Here is a 21,239-nt window from a genome sequence, read left to right as displayed (position 1 = left end):
TCTAACCATGACTGGCTGAATCTACTTAAGACGATTAAACAGGAGTGATATAGATTCCTTAGTGTAATTCAGACGAAGCTGCTGAAAAAAATTAATAAAATGCACTTAGTCGTACAAAAAGAAAATACTGTATTCCCGAAAAACAGATGCATACGTAAATTATACTTAATTCATTAATACTTTCAATTTATCTCAAAATAGTTCCATTGCGCTGAATTATTATTTCGAGTTAATCAAAAAATGGCTTCTGTTACACAGAATAATTGTTTTTAATTTACCTGAAAATGGCTTCCATCGTACAGAATTATTATATCGAATTAACCAAAAAATGGCTCCATTGCAAAGAATTATTATTTCAAAATAAACGAAGAAAGGTTACCAATGCTGAGAAGTATTATTTGTAATCTATTATATAAAAATAAGTCGGGTTTTCCTTCCTGACGCTATAACTCCAGAACGCACGAACCGATTTCCACGGTTTTGCATTCGTTGGAAAGGTCTCGGGCTCCGTGAGGTTTATAGCAACCAAAATTCTGGAAAAATTTCAACAGAAAAGCAGGAAAACAGGGAAAATCATTTTTCACATACAGCGCCATCTCTGATACATAGCATGTACTACAAACCAATATGGTTTATAAAACAAAAAAAATAACTTTTCTTCATCTTTTAATCCCCAAACGAAATATTACAAAAAACGAAGCCATCTGGTGGCGAAACGAAGTTCGCCCGGTTTGCTAGTTTACTGTAAAACAGCTTCCATTGCAAAGGACTATTATTTCTAAATCGTCAAAAAATGGCTTCCATGGGAAAGAAATATTCTTTTAATAAACCTAAAAATGATTTCCACTACAAAGAACTATTATTTCCAATTCACCTAAAAACACTGGGAATCGAACTCCGCGAGCATCGCGTCAATTTTGATTTTCCCACGGCGTTGACTGTTTACTCGGGGAAAATGTTTCGCGCGACGAGAACCATGAGACAGCCTGTACAACGCGCGCGAGGGTGTTTCTCCGACATTTTACGGCCCCCTTCGTGCGTCGCATTGTCTGAAATAATTGGAGGGCCGTGAAAGGGATGAACTGCCTTAATTTACCGTGCGGCGCAACTGGGAGAGAGCGCGCGCGGCGCGTCCGGATTTTTCAATGGAATCGCAATGGAACGTGTTACGGCGGACGGAATCGATGGAATCCATTACGAAAATTGAAATTCCCGGCTCGCGGCGGACTCAACAAGTACCCCAGGATCCCGCCACTACGTGGAACAATGTCTCTGGCCTAAAAGATCCCGGCGTTATCGCGGGGGCCACGCGATTTCCCGGCTCACTGACTCGTTATCGATCCGTGTCCCTGATAAAATTGGGCGTTTCCGGATGAGCCAACCTTCATCTTGAATTTATAGAGCCTGTCGGCTGATCATTCTCTTTCCCAGTACAGGAATTATTTCTATCGGTCAGTGCTATTGTTAATCGTCCATTTGAAAAGACCTGTGCAGACGCAGTAACAGATTTCTTTGAATATCATCGTATTTTTCAGATTTTAAAATTTATTTCCCGAAATTCGAGTTTCGTGTTTTATAAGATTTTGACTTGATATTTTGAAACAGACTATAGTCATGGAGGTATGAATTTTGTTGGATGCTATCCTGGTTGGATTAAAAAGGAATGGGTTATTGATTAAGACTGTATAGAGAGTTGAAGATATGGTAATTGTTTTAATATATATTTAAATGTAATTTACAAATATGATCTCAAGTTTTGGAGCAATGTAGTGTGCTTTGACCCTTTGCACTCAAACGGTGACTCTGGTGCACCAAATTGTTCATCGCGTTCCAAAGTCATTTTTGTACTGACAAAATATAGTTTTAAAAATGGTTAAATGTGTAACCGTTGATACGAGTTAATAGATTTAATTTTATACGAATAAAATGCACTTTGTCGTACAAAATGTCGTTTAAATGGAAACTAAAAACCAGGAAAATTGCTATATGAAATATGGTTGTATTTCACATTTTTCTCTTGTTATATATAAGTCGAAACTAGTCGAATATACAATTTTAAACAATTATATGAAAGTCTAAACTCTTATTACATATAAGTCGATTATAAACAATTCGAGAAGTGAACTACCAATGGCTGCGATTAGTAAACAAATAAATATATTACATAAGTATATACGTTATTCAGATACATTGAATCTAACTAATTAACCGTAGATATTAGCAGGCAATTTCTCCGCTCCGTAATTCCCATTTACTTCTTCGACCTCTTCCGACAATTGGCCGACGATGTCCAAGAAAATAGGTGATCCGTTCCAGAGTGCCCGCGTTCCTCGATCCGTGGCCGATCTCCGCCTTTGTCTCCGGCGAAATCCCGGTTGCCGATCGTCCGATTAAACCGCGTTGTTTGCCGGACGAGGCGCAATTAACCTCGTCACCGACGGCACTCTCTTTGTTCGATTCCGCGGAGCCGTGACTCGATCGCTAAATATTGACTGGAAGTATCGCGGCGTTGGCGGTCGGGCGCCGTGACGTCATTCCGTCGCGAACACCACCAAGAAAGCCCCCACCCCTCCACGGACCGCCTCTCCCGGAGTTCCGCGGGAGTATTAATATTTGTGAAGCACTCCGCTCGCCGGGATGAATTTTTTTGTTCGGCCGCGCCGCGACAAAGACCGCGGAATCACGGGAAAAGAGTCAAAGGAGAAAAGGAGGGGCGTCGGGGATGCTCCGGGAAAAATAGGTTCTCAGGGAAATAAGTTACGCCCGGGGTGGGGGGTAGATGGCGACGCGCGCGCTGGGAGGATGATAGAATGGCGTAGACAGTGTTCGCAGGGAATTAAGTCACTTCTGACTTCGAGGGAGTGGGGATAGCTGATGCATGTGCAAGGATGTTCATTATAATTAGACTGCGGATTTCTATGTACTGTAAAAATTCTTTGCTGGGTGGCGAGGTTTATTTATTCTTTAATTGGATGTTTATTCTCATTTATTGTTTCATCGAGTCGACAGATTTTTTAATTCTTATTAAAATATTTCATTCACTTTAATCGTACTTATAGATTCATTAATTCTTATTTAAAAAATTTAATTCTCTTTAGTCGTTGTTAATAGACTTTTAATTCTTATTTATTTTTTGATCGTGCTAGATGTTGAATTCTTTTAATCTTTTTGCTACGTCAAATTGGAACTGATTAAATTAAATGAATTAAACGTTTTGCAGTACTGCGAGAAATCCGCAGTAGAATTATCGAGATTTTTGTCGCTGAATCGTAGTTTCGTTGCTGAATCCTCGTAACGCCGCGGAACAGCGAGCAACTCTGTTTTATGCATCGGAGGAATCAGCGACAAGTTGATAACTCGCGAGGACGACGCTGCGAACGGTGATCCATTAGCCGCGAGATTTAGGACGCCGGTCGCTCCTCGAACAATATTTATTGTTCTCGGACACGACGACAGCCGGAAACGCGTATCCGCGTGCAGAGATTCCTCCATTTTTATTGATGCATGCCGGAAACAGCGGAGGACACGTGGCTGGCAGGACGATTCTTAGCGTGTTCGCATTCATGGTCGTCCGACTTCGAGATTTCTGTCGCAATTGTTGCCGCGAATACAATTCTATCGTACAGATTACAAAAATTCCTATTTGTATATATACACATCGTATTAGATAATATTTATATACAATTTTGAACTTTAATATAACTTCACTAGTTTCATTTACAAATTCCAAAATATAAATTTATATGTTCATTTATAAATTTAAAATTTCTGTAAATTTATAACAGATTCACTTATAAATTTCAAACTTATGCAAATTTACAACAGATTCATTTGTAAATTTCAAGTCTATATAAATACATTGTAAGCTCATAAATATGTATAGATTTAATTTTCCTATGAATTATTCATCAATATCATATTTCCATATAATTTATGTTTTGTAATCTTTGTATAGTTATATAGTTTATATAATTACGTAATCGAAGTTATATTTGAAGTAATTTTATTTATAAGTTTCTACGTAGGAAACAAGTTAAACATTTCGAAGCAAGCTGACGAAGATAATGAGCTCGCTCGGCTATAGTTTTCTCAGAAAGGTCAGCTGTTCGAATGTTAATTGGCCGTGGGTTAGGTTACTTTGCAGCTGAAAAGATTGAGGATCATTCTTGCGTACAGCGTAACGCTGATTCGTTTCCGCGCGAGTGGAGACGTGCTATTGTTTGCCACCGGCTGCCCATTGCCTGCCACAATGTACCCCTTTGTTTAAGCTTGTCCAGAGGATTGCAATTATGTCATCCGTCCTATTGTCTTTATGGCATCATATTTCTGACGAGACAGGCGAGGTTTGGCATCGTTGTTGTTTAACCACTCTATCGGAACACGCTTAACCCTTCGATACAGTTCAATCAATGTCCGAGACTAATTTTTCCTTATTCAGCACAGGTGTCCAAATTCTGTGCCTTTCAGCCAACATTTGTTCTATCAAAGCTATTAATATATATTGTAATATTATTTACTATATTTTAACTAATAAACAATGCAATAGTTTTCTCTAAATCTTGCATATTGATTGATGATCGTAATAAAAAAATATATATATATGTTAGAAATATTGTGCTAATTATTCGAGACGACTGCTCTTTTCCAAGGTTCTGGGGTAAGTGCCGTGCGGTCCAACACCGTCCTCTTACCAAAAAGCAATTGTGCTTTCCCCACTCCGTGGCCAGATCCTCCAAGAACAGAGTTTCATTCTTTGGCAATGCAACGACGGTTGCTTGCCTTCTCTAAACACATTTTCCATAAACAGTCAATGGCTCAACACTCGATAGCTGGGAGACCCACTGCGGTCATCAGCCGTCGCGTCGCATATCGCCAGGACTGTTTAGTCTCGCTTACCCTCCGGGCCACGTGCATCCTTGAACCCTGCCATAAATCCATCGACGACCGACCATCGTTCGGTCGTCTTTATCCCGAATTCTCTTTAAAAAATACGTTGCGCTAACATATATATTGTCAATTTGTGTAAATCTCTCTTTTTATTTATATTTTTGATCCCAGGGCGCAGAAGTTAGGACATCTCGAGTTGAATTGACAAAAATTAGTTGAGCTCTTGGACCTGTTAAGATATCTCAGCTTTTAGCCTCGACCGAAATTAGCTTAGTTTTTAGACTTGACAAAAGTTAGCTCAATTTTTAGACCTGACAAAAATTAGTTCAACTTTTAGACCTGACTTAAGTTCAACTTTTAAACTTTCTCAAAGTTGGCCCAATTTTTAGACTTAACAAGAATTAGCCAATATAACCTTGACAAAAATTAGCTCATTGTAGAATTAACAAGAATAAGCCTATACAACCTACACCATGATTAGTTCAGTTCTTAGACCCGACCAGAATTAGCCCACCTCTTACACTTAAATTAAATCATTCCACTCCCAGTGGAATATACCCCAAGTTAAGCATACTCCTTAACCAAACCAGCCTGAGTAGACCCGGCTATGGTCCGATCAACTTTAATTCAGCCGTCGATTCGAACTGACTCGAATCGACCTAAACCTTGACTTCGGTCTCGCTGAAATCAGCCTTTCTCTACACAGTCGAACACCGTTTAACACCGACTTGTTTTTACCGAACCGATAAAACAATTGCTCGGTGCTTATTTCGTAACAAAGAATCGACTGGCGATGACTGAAACGGACCAAGTGGAGACTCGTGTTCGTCGAAGTGAGTGCGATTACTAATTACAATGGAGACCAGGGAATGAGTGACCTCGTGTGGAGTTAACGTTCACGTTCAAAGTGTGAGTGATCGATGCCTCGATCGATGGCCGTGAGGAAGGGAGGCGATGATCGAAGACACGACGATGATCGCCCTGTTGTTCTTCATCTGGATGATAGTCCGGTCGAAGGAGCAGCAAAACCAGAAGCCGGACTCGAGGAGGAACTCGATCGCCAAGGATAATCGTGACCGGACCGACTCGAGAAGGAATTCGAGAGAGGCCACGATTAGTCTGCCGTACATCGACAGACGCCGGCACCGTCTTAGACGCCACTCCCGTCGTTTCTACGTCGATCGTAACAAGAGGTGAGTCGGGCCACCGTTAATTAGCTTCTTAAGTGGCGACTGTCTGGTACGTCCGGCGTCCTCGTTCCCCCGTCCGAAATCTCGAAACTGTCGCCGGGATTTTCAATTACGTTTCAAGACGCTTGAAAAAAATTCGGGCAGCTTGTCTCCGATGATTAATTGATCAGCAATCTTTCAGGTTTAACAGAACCCGGTCTAATTGAAATTTGTGCTGGTCGACGCAATTATTAGACTTCGAATATCTTGCGTTTGTAACGAGACGGAGATGATAAAAGTTAAATGTTTAAATATCTTATTAATCTAACTGTTAAACGAACAGATATTTACACAGTCTCGTGCATATTTTTTTATTTAAAATTGTGTCGTTAATAAGGTATTATTAGAAAATGAATAATATTAGAAAGAAGGACAAATATAGTTCGCAAAATTCGTTCAGAATAGTTTCATTTATATTACGAATTCTCTTTCTTATTTTCATTGTTATCTAAAACAGACATTTTTCAATTTTTATTTAATGTCAGTATCAATTTAATTTTAATTATTTTATTATTACCATTTTATTATTTGACGAATTTTAATCACTGTACGGATTTAATATTTCAGCATTGAATTAGGGATTGAGTACGGCACTTACATAAAACATAATAAAAAATATCTAACAATAATTATAATGATAATAAGAAGCATATACTAGTAAATATAATAAGCAATAAATTATAGTATATAATATACTAATAAGTGTAATAAAGAATAAATCTATATACATACGTTTTTTTAACAAGTTAGCTATTTTTAGGATATCCGTCGACAACAGGTGACTGATAAATCAAGCGAATGGTCCTAATAAACGAACCACCGCGCCGGTAATCTCATCGATGTTCCGCTGCGTCCTTATATGGTAACCTCCTGGAAATAAGCTGCAGCGCTTAATACCCGGTGCAGATTATACATCCAGCTGGGTTTATTAAATCCGATCCACTTACAACCCTTAATGATAATGTAATCGATGTGCAGCTCGCTCGCTGGCGCAGCTTACCGTCTGACGAAAAGTCGTTACCATCTGGCCGCCTCGGTTATTCTTAGAAGCGATTGCTGCGCGAACTTTCTCCCCCCCCCCCCCTCCCCTCCCTGTCAATTCTGAAAACCACCACTCGCGGGAAACTCGCGGAAAAATGATCGCTCCGCTGCAACGTCCGCTTAGACAACCCTATAGATGGCACAATTCTATCAACTTCCTTTCCACGGTATTGTAAAGTGATAGAAACTATCGTGACTAAAAATAGAAATAATTAGGATTTATTAAGGCTCCTTAGAAGCGACTAGGATAATTTATAGAAATATTAGAAAGATTATTGGGAACATCTAGGAGCGACTAGGATAAGTTATAGGAATAATGGAGAAATTATTGAGACTTTCTAGAGGCGACTAGCATAAGTTATAGAAATATTTGAAAGATTATTGAGAGTCTCTAGAATCGATTAGAATAATTTATAAAAATAATAGAGAAGTTATTTCGAGACTTTAGAAACTCTTAAAATAATTTATAAAAGAATAATGGAAAAAATATCAAGGCTCCTTAGAAGTGGCCAAAACACTTTATAAAAGTAGTATACAAATTATTAAGACTCTTTGAAAATATCTAAAACAATTATCCAAACTACTATAAAAATTACTATGACAATATACAAAAATACTGCAAAAACGATTAAGACTCTTGAAAAACTGTCAAGACAATTATAAAAATAATATATAATTATATATAATAATACATAATCACCCCCCCCCCCCCTGAAACGATAACTAAATTTCTGCCTCCCTAAACGACCTATTCACACCATGAAAAATTACGTAACCATCGGTTCGCGAGCCGCCATGTTTCTGAAACACCCTGTACGTACACCTGTTCTCCGTTTTACTTTGCGCCGCTGTGTAATTACCTGCTACCGTGTTCCTCTAATTTGCTTTCCATTCCCGGGCCGGTTTCCCAGAAAGAGTACGAGCATAACCATTAAACGAACCCGTTCGCGAGAGCGAAACGATTCGCGTGAAGGGGGTTGCGTGGCGAAAAGTCGAGGTCGCGATCCCCCTAACCGCGATCATCCCCGAGGACAGTCGAGCCAAGATTTTCGGAAAACGTGTGCCCGCGACCGCAGAGTCGCCCCCCGTAAATTCTTCCGCGTAGACGTTCGACGAAGCTTCTTTCGCGGCTCCCGCGATCCGTGCGCATCGGCCGGCCGGAGGAAGGGAGTTCTTGACACAAATCTGACGACCCTGAAAAGCACGTAGGTGATAAACACCCTTAACAACCGCGTGGCACGCCAACTACTCTCCTTGATCGATACCGAGCTTTCACCCCGACCTTTCTGGTGACGCGGGGCGGCCCGGTCCCTGAAAAATCTCACCGCCAGAACTCTGCGATTTCGATCGGTCGAACCTGACCAAACGGGGTGCAACTGCGGCGAACATAAGACTGGTCCGATCAGGGTTAGCACGGTTGGAACTTGTGCGTGTAGGAACGGAGAGACTGGAAGAGACGTGAGTTTGATTTTACGAAGTTAAGTGTTTTCTAAGTTTGGTGTGGTTTACGAGGGTTCAGATTCAATTGTCGACTTGGTTGAACTTGATCGAACCTCGAATTGAGTTAATTTAGTCGTGATTAAGTTAATCTGGTATTGAGCTGTATGACTAAATTTTCGTGGGCGTAGTGGAAACTGGTTTAAATCTGCGTCAAACATTGTCAAACATAGTTGATATGGTTTATGCGTAAAAGAGCCTCTCATTTAGGCTTAGATTAAGTTAATCTAGACTCGATCACGTGTGAATAAATTTAGTTTTTGATTAAATCTTTAAGGTTGACGTAATTGAAACTAGTTGAACTGTATGTCAAACAAATTCTAGGTGGTTGAAACGTAGTCGAACCTCTAATTTAGGCCTAGATTAAATTAATCTAGACTTAGTTTCAACGATATGTGTCTAAATTTACGCAGTATTTAGACTACTAAATTTGACATAGTTAAAGCTTGTTGAACTTTACCTTAAAAATTGCCAAACATATTCTAGATGGTCTAAACTTAACCGAGCCTCTAATTTAGGCCTAGATTAAATTAATCAAGATCAAAGAGACATGTGTGACTGAATTTAGTCATTAATTCGTCTTCCAACCTTGACGTAGTTGAAACTAGTCAAACTCTACGTCAATCATTGTCAAACATTGTCTAAATCCAGTTCAAATTTACAAGAGGATTATTCTAAGCGTCATGCGTCATTTTAACGAGATTTTACTATAGTAAGTTTATTGAAAAATATTTGACACGTCTCTTTTTATATCAGCAAAAAACTCCATTTAGAGGATGAGAAAAATTATTTCTGTTCCCAAAATTGAGGATAATCACCATACGCTTCTATTAACTATTGTAAACAGAATAAAATACGTATCAAACATTTTCCAGCAGACTATACTATACTAGAATCTCGTCAAAATCGATGTATTATACCGAACGTAGCTTGAACACTTGTTCTCAAAGAATTAAAAAGACTTATGTATTTCTTAAAATTAAAATAAAAATAACCTTAAAATGGGCTGCAGAATTCATGACAACAATTAATTTATTTACCAATTTTATTAACATTAATTCAGAGGTAACTTTTAAAATATATTTAACTATACGCGTACTTCCAGAAAAGGAAAACGAAGTAATGCTTCGACGTTAAATGTCTCAAAAATTATTAACTATCAACCGTCTGTTTCGAAAGTAGATTACCTCAACTTAGGTGCATTAGTTTAGTCACATTAACTGTAATATTTAATACTCTTCCATTGTGCAAATACTGACCAAAAGGTCAGAATTAAATCTTATGATCTCTACTTGTTACCGTCTATAATGTATCTATTAGGGTATCGCTTTGTGGACCACAGTTTCCAGTTAGGCAACGGTACACCGTGTATACCGTAGTAAATCCTTCTTCTAGCCGTGTTACGTTCACGACCTAATTTTCGAGCATAATCGAGGCTTGCATTCAGTCAGGCTAATGGAAAATTATATTGGCAGCAGCTATGGACACACATCCGCCACGCCTAAACGTTCGAGGCGCGTGTGCCTCGTCTCAGCACTCGATAGGATAACCATTATTACGAACCTCGACGACAGACTCGTTCTAATTCCAATTCCACGCTCATATCAATCATTTATTCCTCTATTTGCACCGCGGTGCTCCGTTTCTATTTCCGTTGCGTCTACAACGATAGGTTTTATTTCTGTTTCCATTTCACTCGACGCTTGTTTGTTTGTCGTCATCCATCGGGTGTACGGAAAACCCGGAGTCTCGTTATTATATTTGTTAATATCGAGATAATAATTCTGGATTTATAATCTTCATATAATAATTTTAAAAGTAAAAATTCTGAAACAGCAATTTTAAAATAATAATTCCGGGATAATAATGTTGAAATAATAATTATAAAATATAAATTTTGAAGCAACACTTTCCAAATAATACCACTGCATTAATAATTTTTCACTAACAATTTTGGAACAGCAGATTCTAGGACAATAATTCTGGAATAATAATTTGAATAAATAGCTTCTCGATAATAACTTTTAAATAATGAAAGGACTATTTTAGTTTTGAGGGAACAATATTCGAATCGCGGTAACAGAGATTGCCCTCTGAACCGAAATGACAGCAAATGAACAAATCGTGTAAACGCTCGTTAGATCGTTGAAACAGTCGTTGATCCGCGCATTCCAATTCGTTTCAGTATTAATCGCCACGTGTAATTGCGAAATTAACGCGCTATAACAGTGCCTGTTGCATTTCTGCGAGCATCCGTAAGCTGTCGGTAACGGCATTAACGTCTCCGCTGTGAATTTCCTCCGGAGAGCGGTAATTAGTCCAGCCGGGCATTAACTAATTATGATTTGCGCGACAGCTCCCATTTTTTCTCTCTGTCTCTATCGAAAATATATCACCGGTCCGGGAATCGTTGACGCATCGTTTTATAAATAACTGCGATCGGAAACGTTGTCGCACATAAATTTCCCAAGCCGTAATTCCGCAATTAGATCGCGGACTTTCATGCAAATTTATAGTTCCATGGCGGACCAGCGTGAATACGGCGTGAACTGCGGTTTTGTTAACAGTAGTAAATGCATAACAGGCTACTGTAAAGATCAGAATTATTTGGAACTAGTGAAACCACGTTAAACATTTTAAATTGTTGGAAATTACTGAGATTCGTGTAAAAATGAAAACTTTTGAGAAATGTTTGAAATATGTTGAAAACAGAAACTTTGGGAAATTATTGGGATTTATTGAAACAGTTGTGAAAACATAAAATATAGGATAGAAATATATAAAAGTAAAAGCGTACAAGATATAACAATGTAATAGTAGAAGCATATAAAATATAACTATATAAAAATGAAAACATAAATTATAACTATATAAAAATAAAAACGTATGAAATATGAACATACAAGATATAAAAGTATGAAAATATTGAAATGAATATAAGAATCTAAAAGATTGAGATTACTGAACGTAAAGATAAAAATAATTATGATAAACGTAGAAAGGATCATGATTATGAAAGAACATTATCAATATTATGAATAAAGCATTATCAAGATTATGATAAACATAGAAACTATCAGAAACGATTAAAGCAAGATACAGAAATAATGTAAAAATGATTGAGAGCCACGAAGAACGACAAGGTAATATTTCATCTTAATTAAAACAGGCGGTAGTCGTCGGTCGGAGTGCGAAATTACCAATTTGCAAGAAACGGGAGATGCGATCGCGTTGTTCGCGCCGATATCAATTTCACACGGCAACGATTTCTATTTTTCCCTTTTGTTTTCATTTTCAGCCGAGCGGTTTTATCGGAGTTCCGCGTCGAGATTACGCCTTGTAAAAAGAGAAAAATTGTGCAAATCGTTATCGAGCACCCCCGTTGTAAACATACTACTAAATTCGGAGTATTATCGGGATTACAAAGCAAATCTATTCCGAGTACATGGTAAACAAAAGATAGCAACAATCGCCTAGCGCGTCCTTAATGCGAATGCTCTAGGACACGGTCCGCGAGAGATTCGCTCGCTACACTTCGAAGAATACGTGCACAATTCGCTGGGAATATTTCTAACCGATTGCAAAAATCGTTGGAATTAATTAAACAATTGTACTCGATTTTGTAAAATCATCAGAATTAATAGTTTTGTTTGGTTTTTAGAATTGTCAGAAATTTGGTGAAACATTTCTCTTGGTCTATTAAGTCTTTGTAATTAATTATTATATTTTTCTTTGCTTTTAATATCGTTAGGGTCTAAATAAAAAATATTTGTCTACGTTTATATAATGTTTAAAGCTAATAGTAACACTTTTCTTAGGTTTCAGGATCGTTAGGGTTAATTAAAGAATTTGTCTCACTTTATAAAATGTTCAAAATTAACAACACCATTTTAAGCCATTTTAAACAAATAACACCGTTTCCTTTTAAAAATTGTCAGGCTTAATTAAACAAATTTTCTTTCTTTAAAAACCTTTAAAATTAATAACAATATTTTTTTATAGGTTTCAGAATTTATAAAATCTTTAAAATTACTCTCAACATCTTTTCTAAGTGTCAAAATCCTCAGACTCAATTAAACAATTTATCCGACTATGTAAATTAATAACAACGCTTTTCTTCGGTTTTAAAATTGTCAGAATTAATTATAAAGTAGCACCGCTCTTCAAAATCATGAGAATCGTTCTAATAACAAGGGAACATATTTCGGTATAATTTTCGTGGCTGTCTTACCCTTAATTTAAACAATGGTGGTTTACGGACGAGTTTTGGGGGGATGTCGGGGAAAGTTTCGACTGTTAGCATTCGTCAGGGTTGCCGACTTTGATGGTTTGCAGAACGAGCAACGCGAAAGATATACGAGAAAGTTTGGATTTAAAGCGTTCGCCAGGATTTACGACGCAACCATAACGTCTCTTTATTTCGGGTAGTTATGCGTGCCTGTTGTAAACGGGTGCTGGCCCTATCGATTCCCAGCCGACACTGACACGGAAATGGCCTCCGTTGCGCGGCACCCAGTTGTTGACATTCGATCCCGATGACTGACGAGGAGTCATCAACGTCATCTGTTCTCGTTCTAGAAATCTCGTAATTAGAAAATCATTTTTCGTTCGATCTACTGTTAGCCGATCGGGCTACATAATTCGACGTTCGTGCGACTTGAATTAATATTATCAATTCGTCATTATTCACTCTGCGTCATTGGATCACGCGACGAATGAAAGATCCGAAAGCAATCTATATTTAAATTAAATTAATCGATTAAATTGCATCAAAAGTGCAAATCAAATGAATAAATTGGCATGCGTTTAATATTCAAATTAAACGAATAAATTAGAGTATCTGAAAAATTAATATCAAATTGATATGTTAAGGTGAATTAAAAGTTGTGTCTGAAGGAATAATTTTGATTAAAGGTTGAAGTTAAATTGATAAATTATACCGAAGTAAAAATTGAAATTGAATTCATAAATTAAGCTAAAGTAAGAATTAAAATAAAATTAATATATTAAACTAAAGGGAGAATTAAAATATGATTAATAAATTAATCTAAAGTAAGAATTAAAGTCATACGAGTAAATTAAACTAAAGTAATAATTAAAATCAAATTAATAAATTAAGCTAAAGTTAGGATTAAAATTAAATTAAATTACAAATTTTAATGAAACCAGAAAAATTTAATTAAATCCCGAATTTTTAACGAAGATATATATTGTAACATCAAGAAGCTGTCGATTCGTTTGAATATGCAAAGAGAGTAATTAGTATGGGGACATTGAGCAAGTGCTGCAGAGAAGTTCGTAATCGACCAGCCGACATTAAATTTATTTTAATTGCTCCGAATTAAAGCATGCTCATTAGCTTTCGAAAGTTCGAAATTATGCTCGAATTGGAGAAATAAAGGGTCGGCCCTATTATTTCCACGCGATTCGGTAATTGCTGGACAAATTGGAATCAAACGTAGCGATTAGCGATTAATAATTGGTGAATCAACAATTTGTTTATTTCATCGTGGAACACATATGTATATCGTTCCCGATAGAATATTTTTCACGGTTATTAGCGCACAATTAATAATGTCCGCGATGATAGCGAATAGACACGTCATCGGCGATGATTCGGTTGTACGTCGCGACCGAAACTGGAACACGGTGAATCGAATTAAAGTAATCGGCGCGGCGCTGCCTTTGTTGATAAACAACAATAAAATTGTTGCGTCGACGTGAAAGCGTCCCGATGAATGATCGAATTCCCACGGATAATGACTTTACGGTCTCCTTTAACGATAAACCGCGACTTTAATTAAGAGCACGGTAAACATTATTAATCATGTCGGCGAATCGGTTTGACGTTTTTCTAAACGCTTCACCTTTATGAAGGATCACTCTTTGAGCATAGATGTTCGTCGATTAAGAATTTGTTCGCGGAGGAATTCGCTGAGAACATAATCGATTCGAGCGAAAATGATAAAATATACAGTGTTGTTTTCATAATTTATTGATTTCTTTCTGTTATATTAGTTTTGTGAATTATTCGGATAAAAGATTGTAATTATTATTCGAGCGGAGAATTTTTCGAATAAGTATATAGAATAATTTCTGACGCATGACAAATTATTCGAATAAGCGTGTAGAACAATTCCTGCGAACTATCTGTTATTAAAATAAAATATTAGTTTTATTAATATGAATAAAATATTCTTATTAAACTAAAATATTCACCGGAAACAATTTCATCTGGATAACTCTGAAATCAATATTAATTTAATACAGTCTGAACAATGTAACCATGAATGGCATCTCACTTAAATAAATTCCTTCCCCATGCTAACTCGCATAAATGATTTTAAACATCCCTCATGAACAAAATTTAACTCCTATGGCAATAAAAACGTTCTTCGATCTCGAACCGATTAACTTTCGACGGCGAAGACATTGTCGCCGTCCCTTATAAACAATACCGACTCGCGCGCAGTATCTGCCAATTAGCCGGAATTGCAACAATCTCCATTAGTTTATGGCTGCAGTCAATTTGTGTCAACTGTACCGACGTGTGGGACGTAAATTGCAACGTTCCTCTCCTCCTCCTCCTCCTCCTCCTCGCGGAAAAGCCGTTGACGTCAGCGCATTTATTGTTCCGCGAATTTTCGCGCGGACACCGCCGCCGGCCGCCGTGGATTTCTGCTCGAACACCTGCGCTTCGAAAAACTTGTTGAAACTCGCGCGAGAAAAAAAATCATCAATTCCGTTTCCCAGGTTTCTTCTTCCCGGTCGGACGTAACGACACCTGAACGGAGAACGCCTCGGCGTAACGCCGTTCGCGCGACGGGCTTTCCACCGTATTGTCCCTTCGTCATGGACAAAGTAACGAATGGTCTCGTTAGAAAAACTTCCACCATAAAAATATCACCCCTCTGTGTCACTGCGTAATAGGCAGCAGTTTTCAGCCTCTGTGTTACGCTATACCACCCGACTCCCATACCCTTTTTACGACGCCGGGAAGTTGCTTCTCCCCGTGTCTTAAACGCGAATCTCTGTTTCGCTGATGAAACGACTGCATGGTAAAAATAGTACCGCCGGCGAAAGGTTTCAGAATGCCGGCGAATAATTATACCCGAGTTCGGCGTACTTTGCTCGAACCGCGTGTTACGCTTTTGTCGAAGGATTTCGGTTGGAACGTTGCGAGAAGAATCTTAATAGAATCGATTGAATTTGAAAGAATTGTATGTTATTCGATAAATTTGTTGGAAAGGTTGAAAGGTAAACTGGGTTGAAGTATTGTTCGAATAAAATTGTTTTTGATAGGTTTTACGAAGGATTGGTTGAATATTATTTTATTTAACAAATATCTATTGAATAAAATTGTATTCACTAATTTCAGTCGAAAAATTGTTCGAATAAAATTATATTCACTAATTTCAGTCGAAAGATGGTTCGAATAAAATTATATTCGATTAACACCGGGCTCTGACAACTATACTATTTTTATTTTATATACTTATCTGTATATTTCATGAAAAATATATATACTATCTAAAATATCTATGAAATGTGAAATATTCCTTTTTACTTTATTGAAATACTATCTTTCCTCAACAAAATGCTTTGTAAAATACCTATATCTACATATATTTGTTCCATTTGGAAGTTCGTCTATAAACCAAAAATAAAGTTTTGCAAAGGTCGGTGACAGGAAAAATATTTATTTTCACTATAATATTCCGACTTTATTTATTGTCATGCTCTGATATACTTTTTAATCGTTTCAACGAGTTGATCTTACCACTGCAGTATCTCCGACTTATTTAAACATTTCCAATGTTTTGAATTCGATCTACACGGTTTTCTAATAAATGTATAAAATTCGCTGACCCGTGATTGGCGTACCAAAGGCACACACGAAGTTTAAAGTTAATCGGCCGGCTAGATCTTGAGATATCATTGCAGCCATCTGGTCGTTTTCTGATTTTCATTGATACGATAAATTAGCATCGCGGTCATGGCACTTGAAGTCTGCTTCGCCGGTGCAATTGAAACTTCGCGAACACCTTCGATAAATTTTCTTCAACGACAATAACAAAATATTGCTATAATCCTGGACTAATTTTTAATTCAAATCTCGCAATACTTTTCATGCACAGAAGTCCAAAAATTGATATTTTCCAGAAACGCCTCGTTCGGTAATATTTGATACTGTTTTATGATAGATTATACTTTTATAATAATTACAAAATAATAGGTTGAAAGATGATCCGCACGTGTGCGTGAAGTTTGAAGTGAACTGGTTGACGTAACCTTGAGATACCACATCGCCTATTTGGATACTTCCTCTTACCATTAGCAATTCGCTAAATCGCTCGTAATGACCTCAATTTTGATCGTAGCTCGGTCTAAAAATTCGTGGGCATCGTTGAACGATGCCCTAAACGGTGCGCGAAGCCTCTCTGTCAAAAATTTATTTAATAGCGCTACAAAAAATTCCCAAAGTCGGCCTATGGTGACGCACGATTTTATTGAACGCTCGAAAACCTTCAATACTATCGCGCCCCTGTAATCATTAAACTCGCGTAAAAGTTTCACTTTGAACAAGTTTTTAAGTTTAAATAAATTTTTCAATGTTAACATTATCTTGAAACGCGATGCAACAATTTTTAACGGCGCCTTGTACTCGCTACTCGAGTGCTAAGGGTTGGTCTACGGATAAAATGACACGTTATATATTTGCTATTATTAATTATGCTATATTTGTTATTATTATGTTATATTTGTTATAAATTATATTTATTTTACTTACTTTTGTTATAAAAATATCCTAGAGGCGATCTACGTTTCACCCTTATTATTTCACCCTAAACTTCACAAACTATCCAATCAACCCTCGACTGGTGAACCATTTCTCCCCCAGTACTGTCAACATTGTTTATAACAATTCCAATCTTTATTCAACAATTTCACAAACCTTATTCCCAAAGATACTTCTTACAAAACTATCCTCCCTTTCGTTCTTAATTTAACAACAATTCCTTTAAATCACTCACCAACACATTGCGTAATTCAGTGAACGATCCCATTCACTTTATTTATTTATTTATTTCTCAATTACATACTTTACACACACAACCAAATATCCACTCCTCCGCGAAAGAACAAAGACTAACATTATTACAGACAACCAAGCGAGTCATCAGTTGAACAAACAATCTATGCAAATTATTATTGAATCTCCCAACATCGACTGCAAATACGTCCATAGCATCGATTGGACAGTCCGAGTCAAAAAGCCCCGCAGGGTTCAAAGGCTGGTTATTCGTACGGACGGCCGTCAAATCTGATACGAAGAGACCAGGAAAAATCATTGGCACACCGCAACGTGTCGTATCACGCAGGTACGCACACCTGTGGCCGTCGGTGGTATAAGCAACAGCCTCGGGCAGAGTCGGCGCCAGTTGTAAGCCGGCACGCGACCGACGAGGATCGTTCTCCGCTCGGCTTGGCATCGGTGTGCCGGTGTCCTTGGCACACAGGACTCTCTCGGCAGGACGAGCTCCTCAACGACCGGTGTTTACTATCGCGCGCTTAGTACCGCGGCGGGCATCGTGCCGAATCGTCCTTCGGTGTGTCACCTGTTCCCCAGAGAGAGAGAGGGAGAGGGAGAGAGACGTTCACCGTTTCCCCGAAATCCTCTCGCGAAAGGACCCCACCGGGATCACCTGCAGGACCTGCAGTCTCCTACCTTGTCTCCTATCCACCGTCTCGCTCCCAAGACACCTGGGAATCGCGCGGGTGATCCTATCAGTGAAGTCCCAGTGCTAACTCTCAGTGAGTGTCCGGTGATTTTCATTTTCCTCGCGCGGTGATTTTTATTTTTCTCGTCGAGTGGTTTTAATTTTCCTCGCGTTCTGCCGCAAGGATCTTCGAGTGACTCCGGTTTTCGGACAGTGTCCCGCAAGACGAAGTGCCTCGTCGCGAGTTTCGTTTCCGCGAGTTTCGTGGGTAATTAAGAGCCTCTGCTTGCCCTTTCGACGGCTGCTGTCTCTATTTACTTGGGTCAGAGTTTGATTAGACTTTGCCAGGGGAGCGGCGATTGGTCCTCTCGCTCGACTTTGATTAAAATTTTGCTCGCGGTTTTTGCGACGCCGATTGGCTGGCTACGTCAACATTGACCTGAGGATATTGGGTATCCTAATGCCGGCCGGAGTAGTTCCGACTTCTTTCGCTCGCTTCGAAAAAGGACGCCTCCTGTTATTTAAAGACGTTTCTAGGAAATGCTAGTAGCGTGTGGAGGCTGAAAGCTATGAAACCGTGGAATGAGTTCTGACAGTTTTCTTGTCGCTTATTGATTTGTTTAGAATCAATATTGTACGTTTCTCATTGTGCTTGAGATAATAATACGGAATTAATAAGTCGGAAATGAATATGATAATAATTCGGAAATTAATATAATAATTCGGAATTAATAAGTCGGAAATGAATATGATAATAATTCGGATAAATAAGTCGGAATTAAAGGAAAATGTTGTCAGAAGTTAAGGACAAATTCTGGATCCTAAAGAGAAAGATATAAAAATCAGCAGTGTAATTGTTAATTATTCGATTTCTGTTACGGTCGCGTTGATATTAGTACATATACTACTTAGTATTTTACACATATAGTATTTCTAGGCTGTGATCATTTATTTAATAGAACCAGGTAATTTTTGTGTCTTTTGTTATGTTACTTGAAGAGTGATTTTGGCGTTCTTGTATATTATCTAATTATCAAATCGAAGTTACTTTTGCAATAATGTAGTATATCTTTACTCGCATCCGTTATTATACAATATTATGATAGTGGAGAAATTGAATTTTAGTTCGTTTTAGACTAAATAAATAATATTTATGATAGAATACAATATAATATCTCTGTTATGATACTTGCACGTTGTTACAGTGCAAAGGGTTAAAGAACGTAGAATAATTTCACGTTTCTCCTTGCTAAATTCTCGTTTCAATAGTTACAAATGTTGTGATGGTAAATATAAAAATTATAAATACTATAATTCTAAATATAAAAATTATAAACACTACAATTCTAAATGTAAATATTATAAATTCTATAGCTACAAATATAAATATAAATATTATAAATTCTATAGCTACAAATATAAATATAAATATTATAAATTCTATAGCTACAAATATAAATATTATATATTCTATGATTACAAATATAAATATTATAAATTCTATGATTACAAATATAAATATCAAAATATAAATACCATAACCAGAAATGTACAGTACATAAACTTGCAAGTAAATTGGCTGAACACAAGAATTGGATCGTCATCCGGCGACAGTAAGCGTTCCCGCGATTTTCAGGGGCGAAGGGGAGGCCCGTAATGAATTCCACGGCAATTCCGTGGGACAAAAGATGTTCTTATTATCGCAATTTGACGCGTGTCGATAGCTGCTCCCGTTGATTTCCGTATCTATGCAAACATTGCCGGTTTGATCGACGTGTATCGTGCTAGGACGTATCAGCGGCACAATTATCGATCATGTTTCTGTCAGAAATTCCCGATCGGAAGACGCGTCAACACACGCGAAACAACTTGTCACTGCCATTATTTCGGTGCCCGCCGACAGAAAAACAATTTTCGGCCGTCGCGCGGGGAAACATGCGCCACGGAAACGAAGCAAATATTTTCCGAGTAGAATCGACACGGGGACATCTGTTCGATTTATCTAGCAGCTACAGTCGCGTTTCCTCTCGGATAGCCACTTTTTTTGTCCGCTATCGCTCCGGTTTTACCTGAGACGCGACTTTAGCCTATAAAGATTAACAATTGTAATAACCGTGTCGGTTGATGATTGTTATTTAACGTTTGTTGCTGATTGTTATTTAACGTCTGTTGCCGAGATGGGATTCTAAACGGTTGCGTTGTTGCTATTCTCTGTGATAATATTTGTGAAACGTGCAGTTATTTGTTGTCGAAGTGTTAGTTATTAAACAATTGTTCGGAAAATTAGTTTATGAATCTGTGTATTAGCTTTTTTTAATTTAAAGTAACTTTTTGATAATATAAATAGAATTCTAGGTAGCTTACGTTATTGCAAAATATTCTCTGTAAATTTTTATGTCTGCAGAAGGAGTAATTTTTTATTATTAAAGCATTAATTATTAAATAATTAGTCCTAGAACTATTTTATGAATCGTTACGTTCGACTTGCCAATTGAAAGTAATTTTTGTTAAGTGAAATTGAATTTTAGTTGAGTTACATTGTTGCAAAATACTCTCTGTGAACATTTATATTTCTAAGAAATGCAACTAAATATTATGAAGCTATTAATTATTATACAATTGTCCGGAAAACTAACTTGAGAATTGCTGCATTAGACTTATCATTTCAAGGTAACTGTTTGATAACTGAAATGGAATTTCAATTTACAATGTTGCAAAATATACTCAGTGAACATTTATATTCACTGAACCTGCAATTATCCATTATTAAACGATTAATTCATAATCAATTCTCCGGAAAACTAGTCTTTTTATTCAGAATAATTGTATAATCAACGCCGCAGTAAAAAGTTCTCTGCAAACT

The 21,239-nt window shown here is 37.5% G+C and overlaps 1 protein-coding gene across 14 annotated transcripts in view; it reads left to right on the top strand.

The window, feature by feature from the left end:
- Window positions 1-21,239, top strand: part of Dnc (phosphodiesterase dunce) — a 467,245-nt gene that overhangs the window by 321,756 nt on the left and 124,250 nt on the right. For 2 of the 14 annotated variants that reach the window (XM_078188078.1, XM_078188077.1), the window contains exon 1: window positions 18,110-18,644. The exons of 11 other annotated variants lie outside the window; for them this stretch is intronic. Coding sequence is in view for 1 of the 3 variants with exons in the window: in XM_078188076.1 (XP_078044202.1) it covers window positions 5,842-6,080 (239 nt within the window). In the remaining 2 variants the exon portion in view is untranslated. Of the gene's footprint in view, window positions 1-5,692; window positions 6,081-18,109; window positions 18,645-21,239 lie in introns of those variants that run through there. One more of the 14 variants, XM_078188076.1, reaches the window with a different exon arrangement.

The sequence above is a fragment of the Augochlora pura genome, chromosome 7 (genome assembly GCF_028453695.1).
Source record: "Augochlora pura isolate Apur16 chromosome 7, APUR_v2.2.1, whole genome shotgun sequence".
In the NCBI taxonomy this organism is placed as follows: Eukaryota; Metazoa; Arthropoda; class Insecta; order Hymenoptera; family Halictidae; genus Augochlora; species Augochlora pura.
This window is presented reverse-complemented; position numbering and strand designations above follow the sequence as displayed.